The 25,544-nt window shown below is 34.8% G+C and overlaps 1 protein-coding gene across 1 annotated transcript in view; it reads left to right on the forward strand.

Moving 5' to 3' along the window:
* The window catches only part of LOC149792288 (uncharacterized), a 132,558-nt gene that overhangs the window by 82,111 nt on the left and 24,903 nt on the right, over positions 1–25,544 (forward strand). The window contains exons 8-11 of the mRNA XM_089969553.1: positions 17–101; positions 16,512–16,594; positions 22,459–22,557; positions 23,795–23,985. Coding sequence (XP_089825679.1) covers positions 17–101; positions 16,512–16,594; positions 22,459–22,557; positions 23,795–23,985 — 458 coding nt within the window. The remainder of the gene's footprint in view (positions 1–16; positions 102–16,511; positions 16,595–22,458; positions 22,558–23,794; positions 23,986–25,544) is intronic.

A 25,544-nucleotide genomic window follows, 5' to 3' on the forward strand; every position in this document is an offset into this window, starting at 1 on the left:
TCCTTCCTCTTTGTAGGAAAAATTCCAAATGAATACTGTCATCCCTGAGATGCCAGGTGAAGCAAGACAACTGTTACATTGGTATTCTGATCAGTGGTCAGGTATGTTGTTCACTTCATTACTGCTTTTTTGCTTCACAATATTTAGGGATTGGTACTTTTCGGGAAGCTATATTTTAGGTGGCAGGGATCAGAAAGGCAAGAGCAGCTTTCATGCAGCTCAAGAATATCAGCAGCGCTAAAGAGATTTCACTTGACTAACAAAGTCAGACTGTTCAGCTCCAAAGTGAAGTCAGTCCTACTGTATGGAGCAGAGACCTGGAGAACCACCAAGTCAACTGTAAAGAGAGTTCAGACCTTCATCAACAGCTGCCTAAGAAGAATTCTCCAGATCCGCTGGCCAGACACTATCAGCAACACCAACCTGTGGCAGAGAACCTCCCAGCTTCTGGTAGAGGATGAGATCAAGAAGAGAAGATAGGGTTGGATAGGACAAATCCTATGTAAGCCACCAACCAACATTACCAGACAAGCATTGAGGTGGAACCTCAAGGCAAGCAGAGAAGGGGCCAACCAAAAAACACCGGGAGACATGACCTTGAGGTGGATGTCTCTAAGCTGGGTCACACCTTGAGTCAGCTCAACGTGATCGCATAGGACAGAAATCTCTGGCAATCTTTTATGGGTGGCCTATACCCTGGCAGGGTGACGGGTAAAACTGAACTGAACTGACAGTTGGACCAAGAGTATAACACTGTATGTACAGCTAGACAAGAGTATAACACTGTATGTACAGCTAGACAACAGTATAACTCTGTATGTACAGCTAGACAAGAGTATAACACTGTATGTACAGCTGGACAAGAGTATAACACTGTATGTACAGATGGACAAGAATATAACACTACATGTCATACACAGATCAGTGAGAGTATAATGTTATATGTCATGTCCAGATAGACAAGAATATGACACTATGTACAGCTGGACAAGAGTATAACACTATGTACAGATGGACAAGAATATAACACTACATGTCATACACAGATCAGTGAGAGTATAATGTTATATGTCATGTACAGATAGACAAGAATATGACACTATGTACAGCTGGACAAGAGTATAACACTGTATGTACAGATGGACAAGAATATAACACTACATGTCATACACAGATCAGTGAGAGTATAATGTTATATATCATGTACAGATGGACAAGAGTATAACACTGTGTTATGTACAAATATAATGCATGTGTGTAAATAAGTATTTTGTGTATTTTTGTTGCATGCTATTATGACTTAATAATATATTTCCAAGATAAAAGTATACATGTAACTAATATTCAGTTGGGATAATAAAGGACCCACACATTCGGATTGACCACCTTTAACAAAAGATCTTACTATCACAGACTAGTCATTTTATACCCAAAGAAATACATTTCAGCAATTGAAGTTTAATCTCATTTTGTATTTGGACCATCAATGAGCTTGTTGGATGTTTGTGTGTGGCCTGTCGTTGAGCTTGTAAAGTGTTTGTATTTGGGCTATCATTGAGTTTGTTGGGTGTTTGTGTGTGGCCTGTCATTGAGCTTGTTGGGTGTTTGTGTGGCCCATCATTGAGCTTGCAGTGTTTATATTTGGCCTATCATTGAGTTTGTTGGGTGTTTGTGTGTGGCCTGTCATTGAGCTTGTAAAGTGTTTGTATTTGGCCTATCATTGAGCTTGTTGGGTATTTGTGTGGCCCATCATTGAGCTTGCAGTGTTTATATTTGGCCTATCATTGAGTTTGTTGGGTGTTTGTGTGTGGCCTGTCATTGAGCTTGTAAATTGTTTATATTTGGCCTATCATTGAGCTTGTTGGGTGTTTGTGTGGCCCATCATTGAGCTTGCAGTGTTTATATTTGGCCTATCATTGAGTTTGTTGGGTGTTTGTGTGTGGCCTGTCATTGAGCTTGTAAAGTGTTTGTATTTGGCCTATCATTGAGCTTGTTGGGTATTTGTGTGGCCCATCATTGAGCTTGCAGTGTTTATATTTGGCCTATCATTGAGTTTGTTGGGTGTTTGTGTGTGGCCTGTCATTGAGCTTGTAAATTGTTTATATTTGGCCTATCATTGAGCTTGTTGGGTGTTTGTGTTTGGCCCATCATTGAGCTTGCACAGTGTTTGTATTTGGCCTATCATTGAACTTGTTGGGTGTTTGTGTGTGGCCTGTCATTGAGTTTGTAAGTGTTTGTATTTGGCCTATCATTGAACTTGTTGGGTGTTTGTGTTTGACCCATTATTCGGTTTGTTCAGTGTTTCTATTTGGTCCATGTTAGAAGTTGCTTATTGTTTTTGTTTGGCCATTCATATAACTTGTTCAGTGTTTCTATTTGGGCTATCATTGAGTTTGTTGGGTGTTTGTGTGTGGCCTGTCATTGAGCTTGTAAAGTGTTTGTATTTGGCCAATCATTCCACTTGCACAGCATTTGTGTTTAGCCCATCATTGAACTTGTACAGTGTTTATATGTAGCTCATCATTTTCAGCTTGTACAGCATTTACATTTGCCCCATATTGATCTGGTACAGGTATTGTATTTGGCCCCTCATTGAACTTATTCATTGTTTATATTTGGCACATTATTCAGCCTGTACAATGTTTGTATTTGGCCAATCATTGAACTAGTACATTTATTGTATTTGGCCCCTCATTGAACTTGTTCAGTGTTTATATTTGGCACATCATTCAGCTTGTACAGTGTTTGTATTTGGTTCCTCATTGCTGGTACAGGTATTGTGTTTGGCCCATCATAGAGCTTGTTTCATTGTTTAATTGTAGTGAGCACAAATGGTTCTTAATGGTTTACAAAGAAAAAGACCCGCTATAACAGTTTGTTTTAAAAAACGCTTTATCAGATTGTCAAAAATCTGCACAAAATGATAATAAAAAGAGTGGAAAGAACAATGAAGCTTATAATATTTATGGAGTTCTTTGACACTTATGTTTTGTGTCTGTTTAACCAGAAATGCTCTCAAACTGCCAACAAATGGTCTCCACATTGAAACATCATACAGGACTTGAAACACTTTGATTAGGAAATGTTATTAAATTATTTAATTTGCAAACCCTACTACTCAGTTAGAAATATAGCTATGTCACTACTGTCTTAGGAACATGGTATCAGCTTTTGAATACTGTCTTCAATAAAAAAAAATACTCCCCAGAATAAAACAAAAGAGGTTAAAAACCAACTTAAAATCTAATGGATTGCCCCAAACATCAGTGAGACAAGGCTAAAGGAATAAAATTTATCAAGATGAAAGGAATTAAAAACTAGTAAACAATACATAAAATCAGGTACTGGATTTATTAGGCAAAATAAAAATATTACAAATACGGTTTTTATGAAAATAAGAGCACCTGGATATTGTGGAAGCATCTAAGAGACCTGAATCCATCCAAAAACTGCCCTTGGCACCCTCAGACTGAATTATGGCATAGCATCATGTCTACAAGATATTATTCAGACATTCATTGATTTTTTTCACAGACCTCTCTTCAGTCACAGTGATCAGCACAAGTTGAATTTTTAAGCATACTGCAGTGTTACTTTTGTCTCAATTAGTGGCGTGAATAGCTTTATCCCAGACTCTTGTCTACTGATAAATCCAGATGCCACTTATTTAATACAACTTGTATAAGCAAATTCTTAATCTTAACTTTCGTATGATGTTTAATGCAACAAATCTACATGTAATTATGTAATCTAGATCTCTAGCGGTAAAGATGACAACAAAACCAGCATTTGGAATAAGCTACTACTGTAAATAATACATTAAATAGGACTAAGAAACAAACTATGCATGAGAATGGGTCTAAAGATAGCAAAATGGATAAAAACAATGTATATGTATGTAGAACCAAATCAAACAATGTATGTATATATATATATATATGTATATATATATATATATATATATATATATATATATATATATATATATATATATATATATAAACAAATAAAACAGTGTAAATGTATGTAGAAACAAATAAAACAATGTAAATGTATGTAGAAACAAATAAAACAATGTATATGTATGTAGAACCAAATCAAACAATCTAAATGTATGTAGAAACAAATGAAACAATGTATATGTATGTAGAACCAAATCAAACAATGTATATATATGTAGAAACAAATAAAACAATCTAAATGTATGTATGTAGAAATAATTATGTCTCCTTGAGCAACCAAAATAGTTATTGCAATCTTGTTAAAGTTACAGTTATGAATTTAGGAATTGCAGGAAAAGGTGTCAATATTGGTCATATAAATATTCAAGGCATCAGAGGTCAAATAGATAAAGTTAAACTCATGTTAACATTTTCAGATGACAATGTAAATTTGCCTTGCATATCAGAAACAAAACTTACTGATAGTCAACTGATAATTTTCTTTGCATTGATGGATATGACATACCTGTTCACAGAGACAGGAAGGCGGGGGGGGTGTGTGGCTCCTAGCATATGTCAAATATGGTAGTTTACAAAAGAAGGATGGATCTTGAATCCAAAATATTTGAATTGGTATAGATTGAGAACACTTCAGAACAAACCCTGTCTAGTTGATTTGCATGTGTAGGTATCCATCTTCAGATGTTGACTGGATTGAAAATTTTGAATTTCAGATAAAGTTATAAATGAAGAGAATTTGTTTTACATATTAGGTGACAAAAAAGGGACCTCTTAAATGAACAGATAAAGAATCGTTTGTTGGATTTTGTTGAACCTTTAGGTATTTCACAATAAGTCAGTGAAATCACTAGGGTAACATCCAATTCAAAAACACCTGTAGACCATATATACACAAATGCTAAAAAGACAAAGTCAAAAGCCCATCACGTTATTTATTTATGTCACATATGCCAGTGCAGTGACCAAATGGAATGTTGTGCAACATAATCTGTCAAAATCCAACATTTCAGTTTAAAAAGAAAATTACATAAAAAAGGGAAAAAAACATGTCATAGCTTTGTTGACATTTTCAGATGAGGTTAACCTAAAGGTGTGATCCAGTATAAACTGGAATGAATGTCATGTACAGTGAGATCACAATAAGAGCAACATGCATTGGAAACAAATTGTTACTACCCTGTTATTGTTATGATAGACTTGACCCAGTTTAGAACCTGGCTACCATTATAAATGTCTGTAGCGATCAACAATTTTCATCTAGAACTTTTTTTTATGGCATTTAAGATGCAGAGAATTCAACATTCAGGGCTGAATAAGCCTTGGTTGAACTATTTTAGTATTATGTTTCAGAAAAACAATTAAAATTTAATTTCAGTAAATTTGCCTACATGACCTGTATGAGTTAAACTTGAGTATTCTTCTAACTATGGCTTATTGTCCAGCTGTGTGGGGTAGCTGCAGTGCCAAATCTCAGCCTTTTTAGTGTTTATATACTCCAGAAAGGGGCAGCATGCCTTATTTACATGCATCTACTGATCATTCCTCAAAACTGTTGTTTACAGAACTAAAATGGCTTGCAGAATATGAAACATTTATTTTTTGTATATGTATAGTTTCGTACAGTCATGGAACTGTACCAGTACCAAGAGGATTTATTCGGCCTTATTCAGCACTACCAGTTATGGTCAGCATTATTTGCAGGGTCCATTCTAGAACTGAAAATTATGGGGCAAAATTCTTCCCTTCATTTGGAAACAAATTTATGAACAAAAGATGGATTTTAGAGAAGAAATAAAAGCTAGGCTTCAAAATAAGATGTACGATTTTTGTGCATTCTTTAAAAAAAAATTGGGGGGGCAACAGTTTTTTTAGAAATTATAATAAATTATGCAGTTATACATTCTAGAGCAGACCATACACATGGAATTCTTCATCTTTCAAACCAAGAACAGAGAGCTACTGAAGAAAAGCCTGCATTAATCTGGTTCATGTGTGTGGAACAAGCTTGCACTATGTATTACAGTACTGTAGAAGAGATATAACAAGTATGTATGTGTGTGTGTGTGTGTTTGTATGTGTGTTTGTGTGATTTGGATTTTTAACATAGCTTTAACACTTTTTCAGTCATATCACTACAATGTCTGCAGTGTGGCAGTTTATAGTGATGTCTAGCAGTGAGACATCATGCTGCAGACATGTAGCATGATGTCTCACCCAGTCACATTATCCTGACGCCAGACCAACAAGACCAAACACTAACCTCTTAATGCTGAGTATCAAGCGAGGCAGCTGTTAGTACCATCTTTTTTATATAAGTCTTTGGTATGACTCGGCCAGGGATAGAACCCACAGCCTCTCGCATCTGAGGTGGATGCTCTTACCGCTAGGCCACTGGAGCAGTAAACAAAAATGTTGATGTTACAAATAGATTTTAATAAAATTGGTCATTATAATGCTTAACAGATTTTAAACAATCAAGTAGTGACTAATAAAGCATTGATTGCTTGATGTACATTGTTATACTTTCAACTCTAGAGGACCTCAAGGGAGAATATACTTTGATTAATGAATCACCCTATGCAAAAAAAATATTATTATTATTATTATTTTTTTTATATATATTTTTTTATTATATATATGTATAATAAGATGGTTTAAGAAATTTTATTATGCTGTGGACATGTATGAAAAAAAAAATAACGGAATATCTTGTTACCTATCCATGATAACTGTGTGACTTAGCTGTAGTAAAATATCTCCAAGCAAACAGGATTATATATCTAGACACATTTCTGTCCAACATTCCATTTTTCCTTTGCTTTGGCAGTATTAAAGTTTCTTGTTAACTAGTTTGCAGTTATTATTGTATATACTCATTTGTAAGGAGAGTCCAACTGCAAACTACACAGACCCAGATCTGCTGTCTCATTATATGCCAGCAGCTCTGGTTTTGTGCAGTTTGTTAGGAATGATCTGTACAGCGAACAACATATTACTCGGATCTGAAAGAGCATTCTGCAATGGCAGATCAGGTTTTCAGCTGTTTGCAGTTAGACCCAACTTATAAATGAGTACATATAGCATGTGAAGAACTTCACACCATTCTGTGTTATAATGGTTGTTCTGTATTGATCTATGGCTCCCATGTTAAACTATCTTAAATACTAGACTCAGTAAATCTGTTCATCCCCGGGATATCTGTGGTATTATTCTAAATTCACTAGGTCTAAATCCCCTAATCCTGCTAACACACTGTTATCCCTTTATAGAGTCACTTGTCTGACCTGGAACCTCACTTCCAGTCATAATTTAGATTTGACTGGTTCTCTAGGTGTTAGCTTTTAGTTATATTTGCGGAGATGAATTCCTTCATCAGCTAGAAACCCCATGCAATACAACTGAGCCACTTGTCAGTCAGACTTGAAGATATGCCAGCCAAGAGTTTTATTGGTAAAATAGATATTTAGTCATTCAAAGTCAAATTTTGGCTGATCCAACTGAAGGCAATACAAGCTCATGGCATGCATCCATCATCAATTGTACATATACCATTGTGCGTCATCTACATTTACCATAGTTTGACAATTTAAATAAAACTTTTATTATTCAGTTGTTTCTGTTCCTTTAGTAACCAAAAGTAAACAGTTTTTCACATGAAGACAACTGGAATTATTTAGATCAAATTTTGTTGGAATCAAAGATGTTTCTTGTGATATATTCATTCAAAGTGATCTTTTGGATAGCTTCCAAAGAGTTTCATTTCCATAGAAACATAAGTAAAAAGTCTATCTATTGTATTCAGCTTAATACATAAACTGATCTCAATAAATACCCCAGGGGAACATAATACATCTGTCCCAGTAAACACCAAGGAGGAATATAACACACCTGTCTCAATAAATGCCTTTAGGGAATAAAACGTCTGTCTTAATAGATACTCCTTGGGAATATAACACATTTGTCTAAATAAATGCCCCTAGAGAATATAACACACTTGTCTTAATAGATACTGCTTGGGAATATAACACATTTGTCTAAATAAATGCCCAGTGGGAATATAACACACCTATCTCAATAAATGCCAGAGAGGTATAACACACCAGGATCAATAAACATGCTGGAAACATAACACATGCTTGAATAGAAGCTGCCAGTGAATATAACACACTGGTCTCGATAAACACCCTGGGGGAATATAACACACCAGTCTCAATTAATACCCTGGGGTAATACAACATACTTCACTCAGTTCATGCACAAGTTATTAATTGAAGAATCTACACTTTTTTGTACTTGTCAGTAATATGACATTGAATGAAAAGACATTTGGATGGTGAACTATGACACAATCTCTTAGGCAAACATTTTCAGATGTCAATTTAACACCTGAAAAATATGTCATCATAATCATCTTCATCAATCCCTTAACCCAAGGGGTCATTGCGGCACTACAGTTGACTTTACAACCAATTCTCTCCATCTTTCCCTGTTCTCTACTGCCCTTTGGGAATCTCCAAATCCTGTGCCTGTCCACTCCTTAATGTTGTCTTCCCACCTCTTTTTCTGCCTGCCTCTCCTTCTGCACCCCCTCACTGTGCCTTCACCCCCTCACTGTGCCTGCATCCCTTCACTGTCCATATGATCTAGAGACATGACCGTACCACTCCAGTTTATGTCTTTTTACAGTGGTCAAGAGGTTTTCATAGGATCTAATGGCTCATTGGATCCTTTTGTGGACTTCTTTGTTGGTTAATGGTCAATGTATGAGATGCCCAACATCTTGCGGTAGCACCTCATTTCAAAGATTTGAATCCTTCTTTGTAGATCTGATGTGAGCGTCCATGTTTCACAAGCATACAGAAAGATGGATATGACAACTGAGCATGTCAGCCTTATTTTGGAACCAAAAGCAATATTGGTATCTTTTGATATTGGTCTCGACCATATTGTTGCTGCTGTTGTCTGGGCAACCCAGCAAAGTAGATTTGGTTTGGAGCCCTCGTCTGTGATAATTGATCCCATGTACTTGAAGCTCATGACTCTTTCCAGCTTCTATCCACTGACCTTTAATTCTGCACTGATTGGTGGTGTTTGTCATCATTTTGGTTTTTTTGGTGCTAATATCCATACTGTATGCTTTGGAGGTTGTGTCGAGGCACTCAACCAAGTCAGCCAGTTCTTTTTCATTTCCTGCTAAGCCATAATATCATCTACAAAGTGAAGGTTGGTGATTGTTCTTCTTCTGATGCTGACAGTGCCCTTGTGGTTGCAAGGCATACTCCATGATCCTTTGCAGAAAATGTTGAAGAATGTAGGTGACTTCTGTCTGACACCAACTGTTGTTCAAAACCAATCTCCTCTACTGCTATTGGTAAGGGCAGCACTGATGGCTTTGTCATAGAGGTGCTCAACAACCTGCACCAAGTTTGAGCTGATGTTGTACTTCCTCATAGTTGCTCATAAGGTCGCATGCCATACCCTATCAAAGGCCTTTTTGAAATCTATAAAGACATGATACAGATTCTGCTGATGCTCTAGATATTTCTTGCAAAGGAGTCTGAGATTGAAGATTTGTTCTGTGGTGCTCCTTCCTGCTCAGAAGCCTGCCTGCTCTTCAGCAATAATTTTCTTTGCTTGATGCTTTAGTCTGTTGAGAATTACCTTCAGCAATGACTTTGCTCAGGTGACTGATCAGACTGATGGTTTTGTAGTTTTGGCATAGCTGTAGGTTTCCTTTCTTGGGGATCATGATGACCAAGGACTGAGTCCATGTGGTGTGCCATTCTTCTCTCTGCCATATCTTGTTGCATATCTCTTCTCGAACTGCAGCTTAAATGAGCTCTGCTGGTATGTTGTCATCACCAGCTGACTTTCCTTTCTTTAAAGACCTAACTGCAATTTTTACTTCTTCACAAAGAATGGGATTGTCATCAATTTCTTCTGCCTGGGGGCAATTTAATACTGCTGGATCTCCTTGGGTCTTATAATTGTACAGTTCTGAGCAGTATTCTGTCCATCGATTGATGATCTCTTGGTCTCCAGTGAGGCATTTTCCAGATTTGTCTTGATGGTGGTAGTTTTCCCTTGTTTATGGGTTGTTAAGATATTTCACCAGCTGATGTCATTTTGCTGTCATTTATACTCAGACTGTGTTCAATTTTGCAGCATATTCTTTCTATCCAGGATTCCATTGCCTTTTTCTCCCAACTATAGGCAAAATAGTGTAATGATAGCACAGCATCACTGGGCAGAAGTCTTCCTTGATGAAGTCAATGGCCAGGGCAGAATGGCTCCAATATGAGCTCAGCAGCAACCATGTGCTCAGGGCCAGGGCATGCCACATTATATCAGTGGATTTTGGCTGTGGTCATCCAGTCTGGAGAGTGATGGGCTCTGCCAAGCTGTATTTTGCCCTTGACACCCCACAAAGACAACTAGCAATATTTCCTTACTGGATCAGTCACAGCCCAGGTCAACAATGACCATGCCTTCCGCTGCACATCAGCATGGAGGTGACAAGTATGCTACTGGTGCCCCCGCTACCAAGATCAATGGCAGAGACAGCATCATCATCAGTACATGGAACATTAGAACACTGAGGGCAGTGGGAAAATTGAAAGAACTTACACATGAGTTGGAGAGGTACAACTGGAACATTATTGGTCTCTCTGCAAAGTGTGCCGGAAAAACTTTGGTGAAATAACAACAGATAAAGAGCATATGCTCTACTCCAGTGGAAGAGGGGACAAACACAATCATGGCATTGGATTTCTTGTCCACAAGGGCATTGTGAACAGCATTATGGGTTGCTGCCAAGTCTCAAGCAGGTCATTATCATCCACCTGAGGGTGACTCCCTTCAGCATCACAATTATTCAGGCCTGTGCACCAAAATTTAACTACGATGACAACAAATTGGAGAATTTCTATCATCAACTGCAAGATGTCATTGATGACTCACCCAAGGAGGACATTCTGTTTGTACAAGGAGACTGGAATGCAGAGGTGAGAGTTGATTCACAGACAAACTGGCAAAGCACTTGTTGACCCTGCTGCAATGCAGAAACAAATGAAAGAGGATTCCAGCTCTAGGAGTTTGCCACTAGAAGATGGACCTGGCACAGTCCAGATGGACAACATCACAACCAGATTGACTACATCTTGGTGAAAAAACAATTCTGTTCAGGACTGAATATCACCAGAACACAGTTTTCCAGTAGCAGATATTGCAAGTGACTATGATTTATTAATGACATTTCACCTCAACCTGAAAATCATCAAAAAGCCTAACCAGCCAAAAATCAGATTTGACCTTGAAAAATTGAATGGTCCAAATGTTGCAGAAACCTTAGAAACAATGATAGGTGGTAAATTTGCACCTTTGATAACCCTGGACAACCAAGACACCGGCCTCAAGTCCTTAACAATGACATTCAACACAGCTGTGACTTGCACAGGTAGCGAGATTATTGGCAAATATCATCGAACAAAGAAACCTTGGGTCACAACAAATGTCCTTGAACTATGTAACAAAGAGGAGAACTGAAAAAGGGAAAAAGAGATCATGAAGGAGCTAGAAAATACAGATTTAAACAGCATGATGAGGGAACTCATGAAACATATGTAAAACAAGGTATAAGCTATTCATTGCTAAGTTGATAATTGTAGAAGAAGCTAGACATGTTTTCTGAGTTTTACTTATTGAACATGTTTTGCAAGGATGATGGTACTGTCATTCTTGCAACACATGTTTTATACCTTACTTAAAAATTGGCATCCAAGAAATAAACGTTATAAGAATGGGTGGATTTACATTTGCATCCCAGCCAGTGTAGCTGCAAGACATCACATTTTATTTAATGAAAAATGAATACTTGTGAAGTAGATGAATCGCTGTAGACATTGTAAATGGGAGTCAATTGCAACCATTGAGCTTTCTAATGGAAAATAGTCTGCACTTGTTTCTGCCAGAGCCAACAAGTCCAAGTAACTTATAACCTTCTGAACTAATCAGCATGTCATGTGTCAAACAGTCCATGCATACAGTCTACCAGAAAACATGAGATTTTATCCAGTCTGTGGTTCTGTAAAGCCTGAATTGCACTGGTTGTAACTTGTCCCATTTGCATATTATTGTAAAATCCATATTTCTATTTATGCATGAGAAATATCAAATATGGCTGCAGCAATAGTTCTTTCACTCCATAATTGCTTTTGTTCAGAAGTTGACAAGCAAAAACTAGAATTATATTTGTGCTAAAAACTCCAAAGCTTCCAATACCTACAAATGTAAAGGTGCAGACTGCTCACCTTGGTCAGGTACTGCAGTAATTCTTTGATTTTATTGGTTTTTTTCAGTTAATTTATACATTAAAATATGAAATACCTAGGGTGAAGAGCTGTAAGTATAAATATATGCACTACTTAAACTTATATGTAGATGATTTCAATCTGGTTATTGATATTATATCAATGTATGTACCTGTAGCATGGATTTGCTGTCAGTGTGTAGGATGTTTTTATGAAGGTATTATGATCTAGATAATGCTGTATGGATTAAGTTATGCTGCCAGATATTAACCTTGTGTTACATAGCTGATACTGGGTCAGATTAGACCTGTAGACCTTACTCCATACTTGACTTACATATGTACACCTGATAAGACAAAACATTAGTTTTACATCACAGACCTGGACTAGAAATTCTGATTGCTTGTACTAGATAATGAATATTGATTTGAGGCCAGAAGGCATTGTCTCAGTGACTAAAATAAGAAGTTATCAGTTATATACCTTCACCATAGTTTATGGATGACATAAATATTGGATTGATTTTAGGGTCGAATGTATAAAGTTTGAGGTTAGTGACAGAAGAAAAAAATAATTTTAGTTGTAGACCAGTGGCTCTCAACCCTTTTTTGCTGTGACCCTATATTGGCAACCAACAGGAACTCCCAATGCTTGGGGCACTTTTCAGCATATAAAAGCAATATACAAATGTGTTGTTATGGCCCTTGTGAGGCCTCTTCCCCACAAACCTGATTTGTGTTGTAATCCGAAGTGGGAACCACTGTTTGAGACCATGTACCTTGACCAAAGATTGTAGAGAACTTGCATTTAAAGTCTGGAAGATGCCTATATATCTTTTGCATGAATGGTTTGAGGTCATTGTGGCTCAAAGGAAAACCAGTTTTGCAGAATAACTTTGTTCTAGGACAAGTTCCATGGCCAAATGTTAATGATGACTTAAACACAGAGTATTAAAGATATCTTTAGATTCTATTGGGCAAAGGGCAGAGGTCATGGTCTTGTTTTGTCTGAACAGAGATTATTTTTTTTCTGGACATACAGTTTAGTTCAAGAATGCATACCTTGACCAAGAGAAAATGAGACTGAAAACAACTGTATTTTTGTATTCATGAATGAGTATGTGCATCATTAATTATACTACTCATCACTAATTACATATTGCATGTATATTGACTATTTCAGTTCAGTATGTGAGGATGAGTATCCATCTTGAGAGAAAACGAAAGAAAGTGAATATATTTTTGCATTTATAGGGAAATCATGGATGAGTTTTTTGGATGATATGCTGCATGACCTTGGGGGTTATAGAGGGGGGGGGGTACAGCCCTAATTCTATCCATGTATTTTCTAATCTTCCTTGATGCATTATTGTAAATGGCTGATGGCAAGTGCTATTTTCATAATTCTATCCATGTATATTGTATTCTTCATTGATGCAAATTGAACGTGGCAGTTTGCAAGTGCTACTTTCCTTCTGCATTATTGTCGATGGCTGCTTGCAAGTGCTTACATTTACTTTCCTTCTGTATCATTGTATCTTGCATTTTGCCAATGAATTGATTCTGTAGTTTGTCATATGGCAAATGCTATATCAGTTATTACAAGTTTCTTTTATATTCTGTTTATAAACTTGCCATATTACAATTACATCATTCCAGTTGCTGTTTTCATACAGATTTGGCCTTAAAACATACATGACCTGCTAAGCTTTATCAGTATTGTCTTTGTTGTCCAACTCATGTTGCCATCTGTTGTCATAATGGCATACTGGCATGGCATTATGATAACAGATGGCACTCTAAATTTCTAAAGGTTTTCCATCACCAGAAATAAGTAATGCCTTATGGCATTCATTTTGTGTCGATAAACATTGTACTTCTTTCAGTTCCTTTTTTTGAAGAGTACATTAGCAACAAATTTGTTATGGTATTCTAAAACCATATGCTTTCTCGAAGATCTAAGTGATTTATAGCACCTTATGAAAACAAAAATGCATACTGTTACAGCAGTGTGGTCCATCTTCTTCAGCTCCAGTTTTGACGCACTTAAGTATTTACTTTTTACCGTTTAAGAAATCTACTTCTTAGTGATATGTCTCATTACATTTGGAAACATTAGTTATTTTAGCAAAGTCAGGATCAGAAATGACAATGATATATTCCCTCCTAACTCTTAACGAGCTTTCATCAGATGACCCCTGGTTTTGTGGATCGTATTATACGTCACCCATTTTAACACACCTCACAGACATCCATACTTTCCTGTGATACTATTGTACATAGGCTCAGGTGAGAATAAATTACTTCATAGCAACATCAATAGACAAAAACAAAATTCATAGGTAAAATGACATTAAAAAGAAATTAAGAATTCGTAATGGTTTTCTTATTCTCATCACAATCTTCATTTTGGAAGATATTTTGTCGCAAAAACTGAAATAATCAACTTGTGGAAAATCATGTTTGTATCATGATAACACTCTTTACTTGTGATTAGAAGTATTAGATTTACTGTATGACTTTTTTCAATACTTAATTTCCATTGTTAATGTACAGAACCTCAGCATTTAAATTTTGAATGTATTTGTTAAAAAAAACTTCCTTATAACTGGTTTGCATCCTTTAAAATGTGTGTCTCTAAAAGTGGAAATAATTAGAGACAAAAGACATTATGTTACAGGAGATTTTACTTTTATTGTAATTCTTACCATTATCAAGCCAATTAAAAATAATAAATTGGTTCAAGAATTTAAAAAATATAATTATTATATGCTCATTTTTTTCTCTGTTAACTTTACATTGTCAGAATCGTTCAGTATTTTTTGATATTGCATACCATATTGCATTCATGTGCATAAAGGAACTACTTTCTATTGCAAACAAACAATGGACACAGACAACAGCACTTTTGATTTGTAAACAAATCATGTACACTCGCGTAGTAGGTGCTTTTGGTTGATTAAATTTGTTTCTGAATGAAATAAAGCAGATGTTTCGTGGACTGCCACATACCAGCTGCTTTGGCACATTTCACATTAACTTTTTGATACATTGTTTCAGATTTAGGCTAGCTTTACAGTAGATGCAAGAAAGGATCCTTACAAATAACATACAAGTGACAAGGCATAAACTGTCTTCTTTAGCTGAAAATAAGAATGGCAAAAAAATATACTTACAGTTTTACATCCTGAATTTCCTCAAAATGTACTTTCTTAGTTCTACAAATCCGAATTACATGAGCCATGTCATAGGTTCTCAATCTTGCTTACGCATTTCAAAATTGTACTGTAATTTCGAATATAAATGCAATAATTTTATTACATCCTCCTTACTGCACTCAAAATGAAATTCCATACCGTCTTTTTGATACTTGCAATTAAAAGACTTCATCTTTTTCCCCCATTATGATTTCAAACATTCAATGACAGAAACAGAAACACATTTTCAGATGTCATGAGGCTTCTCCCTTGCTTCTTCAATCCGATGTATTTCATGTGGAATTGTCACATATAAATCCAGTCCATAATCATGAAGTCACATAGAATTTTAAAAAATACCAAAATCTATTCATTTCAAACGTATTTTGTTAATATAATTAAGCATTAGGTAGAATTAAAAAAATTAGCATATAATAAAAAGGTTGCTGCATTTGTATGGGAAAATATGAAATTGTTTTGTCGGATGGATTTTCTATATTCCATTAGAAAAACTCATTCATATTTTCCCATACAAATGCAGTAACCTATAAATATGGAATGATTCTGACAATGTAAAGTTAATGGAGAAAAAAAATGAGCATATAATAATTACATCTACATGCTATGGTGTATATACGCATTTGTGTGTATATAAGTTCCTTTGTATGAGGGCCACAAGGTAAATTAGCTCTTCAGCTAATTGTGACACACTCTTTAAATAAAGTCATTATTATTATGATTATTATTATTATTATCCTGCTTGGACCAGTTTGGCTCAGCCTCTGTTAAGTCACTTTGGTCAAGGCATTATAGTTCCATTGCCTCTGCACTAAATAATCTGTATGTGCTGTTGTGCCAATAAACAGCCATAAAGCAATCAAGCAAGACTCATTACAATGCACATTTGCATGCTGATCCACATATTATACAATGTCATGCAGAAACACAGCCACTATCAACTTTATAGATTCCCCCCAGTAAAAATGGTACAAATATTGAAATTTTTCATGCTATTTGTCTGATAGATGCTATTTTGTGTTTCAGATGTAAAGAGGAATGAATTTCTCCACAAAATGTTGCTGAAGTTGGACCCTAGACAGCACTTCTTTATATCCAATTTCTTAGCGGTGAGCTCAATATTTCGTAATATACATTAAACACCCGTGATATACATGTACATTAATAAACAGCCATGATATGTATTAATAAACACATATGATGCACATTAATAAACAGCCAGGATATACATTAATAAACAGCCAGGATATATATTAATAAACACCCATGATATACATTAATAAACAGCCAGGACATACATTAATAAACATCCGTGATATACATTAATAAACGGCCAGGATATATATTAATAAACAGCTTTGATATACATTAATAAACAGCCATGATATACATTAATAAACACCCGTGATATATATTAATAAACAGCTTTGATATACATTAATAAACAGCCAGGATATACATTAATAAACACCCGTGATATGCATTAATAAATGGCCAGGATACACATTAATAAACAGCCATGATATACATTAATAAACAGCCAGGATATACATTAATAAACAGCCAGGATATACATTAATAAACAGCTTTGATATACATTAATAAACAGCCATGATATACATTAATAAACACCCGTGATATACATTAATAAACACCCATTATACACATTAATAAACAGCCAGGATATACATTAATAAACAGCCAGGATATATATTAATAAACAGCTTTGATATACATTAATAAACAGCCAGGATATATATTTGGTAGATAAAAGGACTGCAATTCTAGGTTAAAACTAGCAAACTTCTTGAGATCAACCATTCCAAAAAACATTCAGCATGCTGAAAATTTTGATCCCTTTTAAAGACAAGTATATTTTTTTTCTTCTAAAGACTTTGGGCTGATTTATATATGCGATAATGATTGTTCATCACTATTAAAACTTACAGCTAATTGTTTATGATAGGATGTAAAGGGAAATCTTTTATTAGGGGTCCTAAGCTAACAATCTCATAATAAATAGCATAACACCTGTTTTGTTGGGATTAAACATTAACCATTGGTTAAATCAGAGTTTCAATACACAGATAAACAGTTTCAAAGTGCACATGCGTACACTGTAGAGTCACATAAGAGTTGTTGTTCTTGAATTGCGAGTAAAAATTGGAATTAATGTGTGCAGTGAAGCTTTAACTGTAGGAAGTCAAGTCATATTTGATTAGGCAAATAAAAAAATAGAAATTTTTTTTCTCCAGTTGGCGGAATGTCCCTGTTTCTCATTGCTGATCCTCAACTTTTTCCCCAAAGGTATAAAATTTGTTGAAATTGATTTGTGTGTCTATAGTCTGGCTATACATTCCCTTTTGTTTGCACCCCCCTACCGATTTCAATACCAAAATATTTATTGTGATAAAAATTGCACTGAACTAAGTCAATTGAATCATTGATTTATAATTTATAACTTGACTGTGACCAGAATGGCACTAATACTGGCATCTCCTGCACCTTTCATACTTAATGGACTTTCCAGTGGGTTGGAATGGTCAGACTGTAATTGAGCCAGTTTCACCCAGTACTTTGAAGTGCATGAAATATTATTTGATTTATAGATAATGTATAAAAAAAAAGGGAAAAAAGTAATGCTTAACCTAATTTTAAAATCAGTGAAATAGGAAGCACACATCACAGCCTTTTTCAGTCAAAAACAATATTTTATTTCAGAAGCCATTTTTTTAATACTAATTTGTGTCTAAATAGCTTTTCTTACTAGTATTTAGAACCGAATGGCGCTTGTACTTAAATCTACCTTGTGCTAAAAATAGACCATAACATAATTCTGCCCAGCTGCCGCCATTCTGTTTTCCGACAAAACACCGAGAAACGCTTAGTAACACGTAGTAAATCGCGACATATATGCACAAATATTATATTTTTTTTACACTTCCCTCACTATGTAATGTTTTCATATATTCAACTATAATATGTGAGCGTGTACAGTAATAATTTTGTACATTTTATTTTTATGTCATCCGTTTGTATTGTTTTCCAATCTTCGTTTAGTAAACTCTCCTATGTGCATATTATATATGTGTTTGTGTGTATGTATGCATGTATGTATGTATGTATGTATGTATGTATGTATGTATGTATGTATGTATGTGTGTGTGTGTGATTTAGATATTTTAACATAGCTTTAAAAAAAAATCAGTCATATTGCTACGATGTCTGCAGTGTGACAGTTTATAGTGATGCCTAGCACTGGGGCATAATGCCGCAGACATGTAGCATGATGTCCCACCATGTCACATTATGCTGACACTGGGGCCGATCAGTCCTAACACTAACCTCTTAATGCTGAGCGTCTGTTAGTATCATTTTTATAAGTCTTTTGTATGACATGGCCGGGGATGGAACCTACAACCTCCCACATCTGAGGTGGACGCTCTAACCACTAGGCCACCTGAGCGGTATGTATGTATATATATGTGTGTGTGTGTGTGTGCATGCGTGCATGTTTGTGTGTGTGTGGTGTGTGTGCATGTATGTATGTATGTGTCACAAATGAATGTGTTGAAACCATTAATATTTATTTATATCTACTTTGTTTTCTTTTCAGTTAGTGTTTGTGTGTAAAATATGTATTATTTTTAAGGTTGGCTGTTGTCATTAGGGACAGCAGTTTTTGTGTTGTTGTTTCCATGAATACATGCAGAAAATTATACCTCCCGACAAAATTTAATTGTATATATCTTTTAATTAAGGAAATGTATTACCCACATAGTATAAATGTAATCAACCAGTCCTGCTCTTTTCTACACCATAATGCTGACGAACATAATGCATTATTATATGTTCTAAACTGTCATTCAAAATTACGATTTGTTTGTAAAACAGTTAACATAAATTTACTCTCTTTTCTTAACTTTGTTACAGATTAACACATCAGAATCAGAAAAGGTTAATAAAATCACTAATGCATAATAACAACAAAACAAACAAACAAATAATACCCCAAAACACACATTGATGCATTGTTTTTAAATATATGGAATATCTATGCAACATTTCTAGATTATACAAGCATATCAAACAAATAAGCAGAGTGTAATTTTATGCGCTAAACAAAATGTAAGAAATAGTCACTTACTGTATACACCCTCTCTATTTAAAACATGAATCACATATAAGAATACTTCATCAACATTATTTAATGGGTGGGGGGATGTGTTATTGACATTGTATAAATATAATCATGACAACCAGTACTGTTCCCTTCAACAACATAACTCTAATGAACATAATGCATTCTTATATGTTCTAAACTATCATTCAAAATTAAGATTTGTTTGTAAAATGGACATTGAAATAAACATATAAATGTTCTCTCCTCTTTTCTTAGCTTTGTTACCAATTAACACATCAGAATCAGAAAAGGTTAATAAAATCACTAATGCATAATACAACACACACACACACACACCAAAAAAACAAGAAACCCCAAGGAAAACATCGATACATTGTTTTTAAACTTATGGAATACATATTAAACATTTCTAGATTCTACATGCATAATATCACATCAACTAAGCAGAGTGTAATTTTGTGCGCTAAACAAAATATAAGAATACTTCATCGGCTTTATTTAATGGGGTGGGGGTGGCAGTTTCCTTGGAATTTTCATCACAAAATATATCGGGTATATCTATCGGTGATGAAATGTAAGCAATTTGTGTATTATAGTGTTCTAGAAAGATTCATCAAATTTGATCGTATGATTTATACAGTCTGCAGGCTTAAGTACCACTAACAAAATATTGGATTGCACATCTGTATTCAGATGAACAAATTTAACGTCTGGTACATGGTTTTCAGTAAGAACAATAATACGAACAATATCACGGAAAAGAACACTGAATGCCATTACACCAGTTTGCCTTTTCCGAATGGCTATATTTAGAAACTGATATCACTGCGTGTAACTTCTTGTTTACTAGCATTTTATAGAACCTGGAAAGGTTACTCATGCATCCGGGCTCTTCTAAGCAAATGGCAGCAATGATGAAACTGTTTATTGGTGTGTACCTGAGTGCTCAAAACCTGTTTGGTTAAATGAGCAATAACATTTATATATCCAAGAAAAGAATAGCTGGTCTTTATGGAACGCCTGCTTGAACTGGCTTATGTTCCTTTTGACACAAGTTTTTGCCACACACTGAATCAACATTAAATCTTATGTTTAGTCAAAGTTCATCTGCATGACATAAAAGAAAATAATTAAACAAATTCTAAATATCAAGAAATCGTGTAGTGAAAAAGAATTCATAAAGGTTTGTAATATCTTGGTTTCATTATTTCACGTTACCATGAAATACTCAAATCTGCTAAAGGTTTATATGGAAGGAAATTATAAATAGCATTTAACTAATGGTAGTTATGCAAGGAAATTACAGGTATTGTTAAACAAATTATAGTTATGTATGGGGATCTTTACAGCAGAGATAGCACAAGTTCACTTACTTGAAGTTACAAAGATTTTTTAGGTGAATAATGAGCCTTATACAGTTTATGATTTCAACAAGAATTAAACTTTGTACATGACATTGCAAAGTCAGCTCTCAGCCCAACCCACTGTCCTTTTTGGCTTGTAACAAATGAACAATTGGTAGGTGATTCAGCTTGTCTCATGGCTACATATGTGTGTCCATGAACTGGAGCGGTATTTAATGAGGTAATATTACCCCAGTTGACAATAAAAGTGCCCAAGTGGAGCTATAACCCATGAGATACAATTTGTTGGTACTTTCGTATCTAAAGCTGATTGGTACCATGTTTTCCAAAATAATGTTTTATATGGGATTATCACACACTTTAACATTACAATCTCATCAGTGATAAATTTCTTTGAAGCATTTAAAGCAAAAAAGTGTTTGGTTTGTTCCTTGGCAAGTGATGTATTTATTGTTGTGTGTTGGTTCTAATAATACAATATGTTAACAGTCAGAAAAGATATAAAATTGAACAGCAAAATTGAACAATGGCTTAATACACATGTCATAAACAGGTTCGATATTTTAATAGTTAGCTTTTCTTTGTTTATTTTTTCTATTCTTTCATTTCATAAGAGGAAATTTCAGGTCAGTGCAAAAATGTATGCTCATAAAATGATATATGGCTGTCAAAGCTGTATTTAATGCAATTTGCAGCAACAGTTTAATCTGTGTAGGGCCATTAAAATGTCAGACCATCTCAATCTTGTCAGATTAAATCTGGCACATGTCATAAACCTAAATTTTAATGGCAGCATGCATTTATAAGCATTGTGTATTTGTATTTATCTTAATTTTCTATAATGATAACAAGTTTGGACAAAATTCAATGTTTGATGTGATCAATAACTTTCATTTGTCAGGTGTTTGACATAGTGTTCAATTTGGCATTTATGTATGTGTCTGTACTTTGGTTGACACCGTAGATGAACTTTAAGGTTAATGTTTTTTACTTAGCTAAATAAAAGGCATGCTCAACAAAAAGTTTGTTGTAATTAAATTTGAAACAAAGTTTTATGAGGAAAAAAATAGATGCAAGAATAGCTCATATTAGCTGACAGCTGAAATATTTGTTGAGAAACTAGCCATAAAATTTTGCAGTAAAAGTGTACATTTGAGTATTACATTTGTGTTAGAGTCCGATTTTTACATTATTTATATTCGTTGTGTGTTAATTCCTGAGAGGGGTTGGTTATATTGGCTGCTAGGGTTGATTTCAGTGTTCATAGTCTAAGCCAGAGTCATCCAGCTTGGGTCTACAGATCAAATGTGGCCCACAGGTCATTTTTTTGTGTGGCACATGCTTATACATAATTAAAGTAAAATTAACATAATATACCACATGTATAGCCCACAAACTTGACATTTTTTATTCATGTGGCCTTTCGACCACCGTATTTTGAACATGATTATATATCTGTACACAGGTTAGGAGCCACAGAGACTTTCTTGCCTTGTTGCCGGAGAAGCTAGCTCTGAAAATCCTAAGTTATCTGGCAGTCAGAGAGTTGCTAATTGCTGCAAATGTAAGTCACTTTAATGATTTATTCAAGGTCACTTAATTACCAAATATCCTGTCACTTAATTACCAAATATCCTGTCACTTAATTACCAAATAACCTGTTTGTAGTACTGTACTGTGAATACTCATTTTTAAGACAAATCCACCTGCAAAATGCACTGACCTAGATCTGCCATCTCATAATGTGCTGGCAAATCTGGGTCTGTGCAGTTTCTCATGAGTAATCATGAGTAAAACAAAGAACATAGACCCTGATATGGAGGTGCAATACGCTGTGGCAGATTGGGATCTTTGTTGTTTGCAGTTTGACTTGACTTATTAGCAAGCATATTTGTTGTGTGTGATGCTGCCTTGATTTCTTAAATTGAAATGCCTACCATTACACAGAGAGAACTGTTATTAATGTTTTTCTCACCTTAGAGAGATGCATTTTATTTGTAACAAACCAAAAATCAATGATGAGATATTATTTAACAAGTTTTATTGATTTACAAATGCAGTTATGACCTGTAATAGATCCAGTAAATAGGTTCCACTTTTCAAGTGAAATTTAAGGTCTTGTGATATGTTTATGTCTGATTATAAAATCTCAGCATGCTCAACAAGTTTCTTAATAGTTTCAGAACATAAATGAAATGCAGGCAGACTGGTATTTAGATATGACATTAACTAATTTATGTTTATTAACCAGTCTTAGTCAAGGAAAATTGTTGGGTGATTAAAAATGAACTAAAAATGAAAAAGCAGCTCTTTATGAACTACTTCATCAGAAATTTACCAACGTCAATAGCTTGCTGATAATCACTAAAAAGCCTACTTGTTTTACTGTGCCTTAAACACCGGTTACCAAGTGTTCATTGTTATGACCCTCTCTCTCTCTTTCTCACACACACACAGAGTAATTAATGCTGTACATTTAGTACACCAGTATATCTATTGTGACATCAGTTCTTTTAAGCTGATGTTATATAATAATCATGTTTATTTTCTTTTATCAAGACATATTCATTGGTATTTTCTCCTAGCCAATCTGACATTTTGGCTTTAGTTTCCCATTATATTTCCAGTTTGAAGAATTGCTGAATGTCATTCAGAGGTTAATAAACTTGAAGTATTGACCCTCAACTAATGTATATGTATTCGTGTACTGGTATGTTCTTTATTAGTTCTTATTTGATATGAAAAATTATAATCTTTGAGCAGAGGAGAGTCACATAATCAATGCATAATTTGTGTACAAGGTGAGCAAGACATGGCAGAGGCTGTGTAATAGCAATGATCTGTGGAAGGCTAAATGTATGACAGTGAAGTTAGAGGTGGAAATCGTAGACAATCCAATATGGAAGACAGTATTCAAGGACAACATGTATCTCCGGCTAAACTGGAACCAGGGTCGGTGCCAGACGATTGCACTCAAAGGACACACAAACAAGTGAGTAGAGAAAATAGTCACACAGACAGAAGAGTTGCTGTTTATAACCATATCAAGCCAAGAGTGGAGATACATTTTTAGCTCACCTGGACAAAAGGCCAAGTGAGCCTATGGTATCATCCATTGTTGGTTCATAATTGTTTTTCTACAACCTCTTAAAAACACTGAACAAAATTATACCAAAAGTAAGTAAATTTATTTGCAATAAGGGTTAATGGTCTGAACAGTTTCAAAGCCCCCATTTTCTGGGAGAAATCCAGGATCAATGTATAAATAATTTGTCCTTTTTTTGCAGAGAAAGTGATCTGATATATTTTATGGTCTAGGAAAGAAGGTAAATCAGACCAGCATAAATAGGTGTAACAAATGTGTGCTCCATGCTTTTCTTTCACCTCCATTGTTTTTGCATGTGTGCGAATTTGCATTCACATGCAAACATACATCAACTACCCAGATGAGAGATATTAGGCCAACTTTTGCCTCTTGTTTTTTTGCATGTTTGGATAAATGTTTTGATGTTTAGAAATAAATGTATTAAAATAAACCCTTCCAAATAAATATAAACATGAAGTACTGTCTTTACCATTTATATTAGTATACTGTATTTGTTGGGACACCATAAATTAATTTTTAAAGTAATTCTTGTTTGGTACCGTATGTTTTGTGACACTTCAGGGATTTTTTAGTCATAAGTTATGTGATACCTTTTAAATCATTCAAAAATGTCAGAAAATGCTCTCAAAATTAAATTTAAAAAAAATATTAATGTGTGTACTTGAGATAAAACACTTTAATCCACTGCAGCATCTTCTCATCAACACAACCCTTCACCTACTGTACACATACGATCCATACTTTGAGTTCATGAATATTTTTAGCTTCCTCATGCCATGAAAAATTCTCATTGGAGACAACACATCCCCTGAAGTGAAAACTGTAAAGACAAAAGTAAGATTTTTTAATATTTGCACCAGTCATGCAAATTCTCAAACTTGCTATCCTTGTCTTATCAACAGTCCATCCAGGAATGAGAACAAAGTCCACAGAGTTTCATCCATCATCATATTGTTGTCTAAATCTCTTCTGGTCTTCAAAAATTCATTGAATGATTTTATTTTTATTTTCTCCTCCAAATCTTCTGGGAAATGCTGGGTCATCAGTGTCCAGGCATGAAGTACTAGATTGTATCACTTTAAAAACTGTTCCATTGTTTCAATTTATTTTCAAAATTTCCATGAATACAGGTACAAAGGAACCAAAGTTGGCTTCCCTATTTTGGCTGACTTGGTATTAAAAAAAAGTCAGCATACTTAAAAGAAGCCAAAGTTGTCTTCTTAGGTAATGAAAATCCTTTGTATTTGATATCCTATCGGTAAGTTCAAACAATGAGTTTATTGCATCTCTGCCAGTTGTGTTTATTCACCACCCGGGCTTGTATTTGCTTGCCATCTGTAATCGTAATTGATACAAACGAGCATTTATATTTTCAGGGGAAATAGTGTACATAGCAATAACTTTCTTTAATAATACTTTTTGTAACCTATCTTAATGAAAAGATT

The sequence above is a fragment of the Sinohyriopsis cumingii genome, chromosome 9 (assembly GCF_028554795.1).
Source record: "Sinohyriopsis cumingii isolate HCF-2022 chromosome 9, ASM2855479v2, whole genome shotgun sequence".
In the NCBI taxonomy this organism is placed as follows: Eukaryota; Metazoa; Mollusca; class Bivalvia; order Unionida; family Unionidae; genus Sinohyriopsis; species Sinohyriopsis cumingii.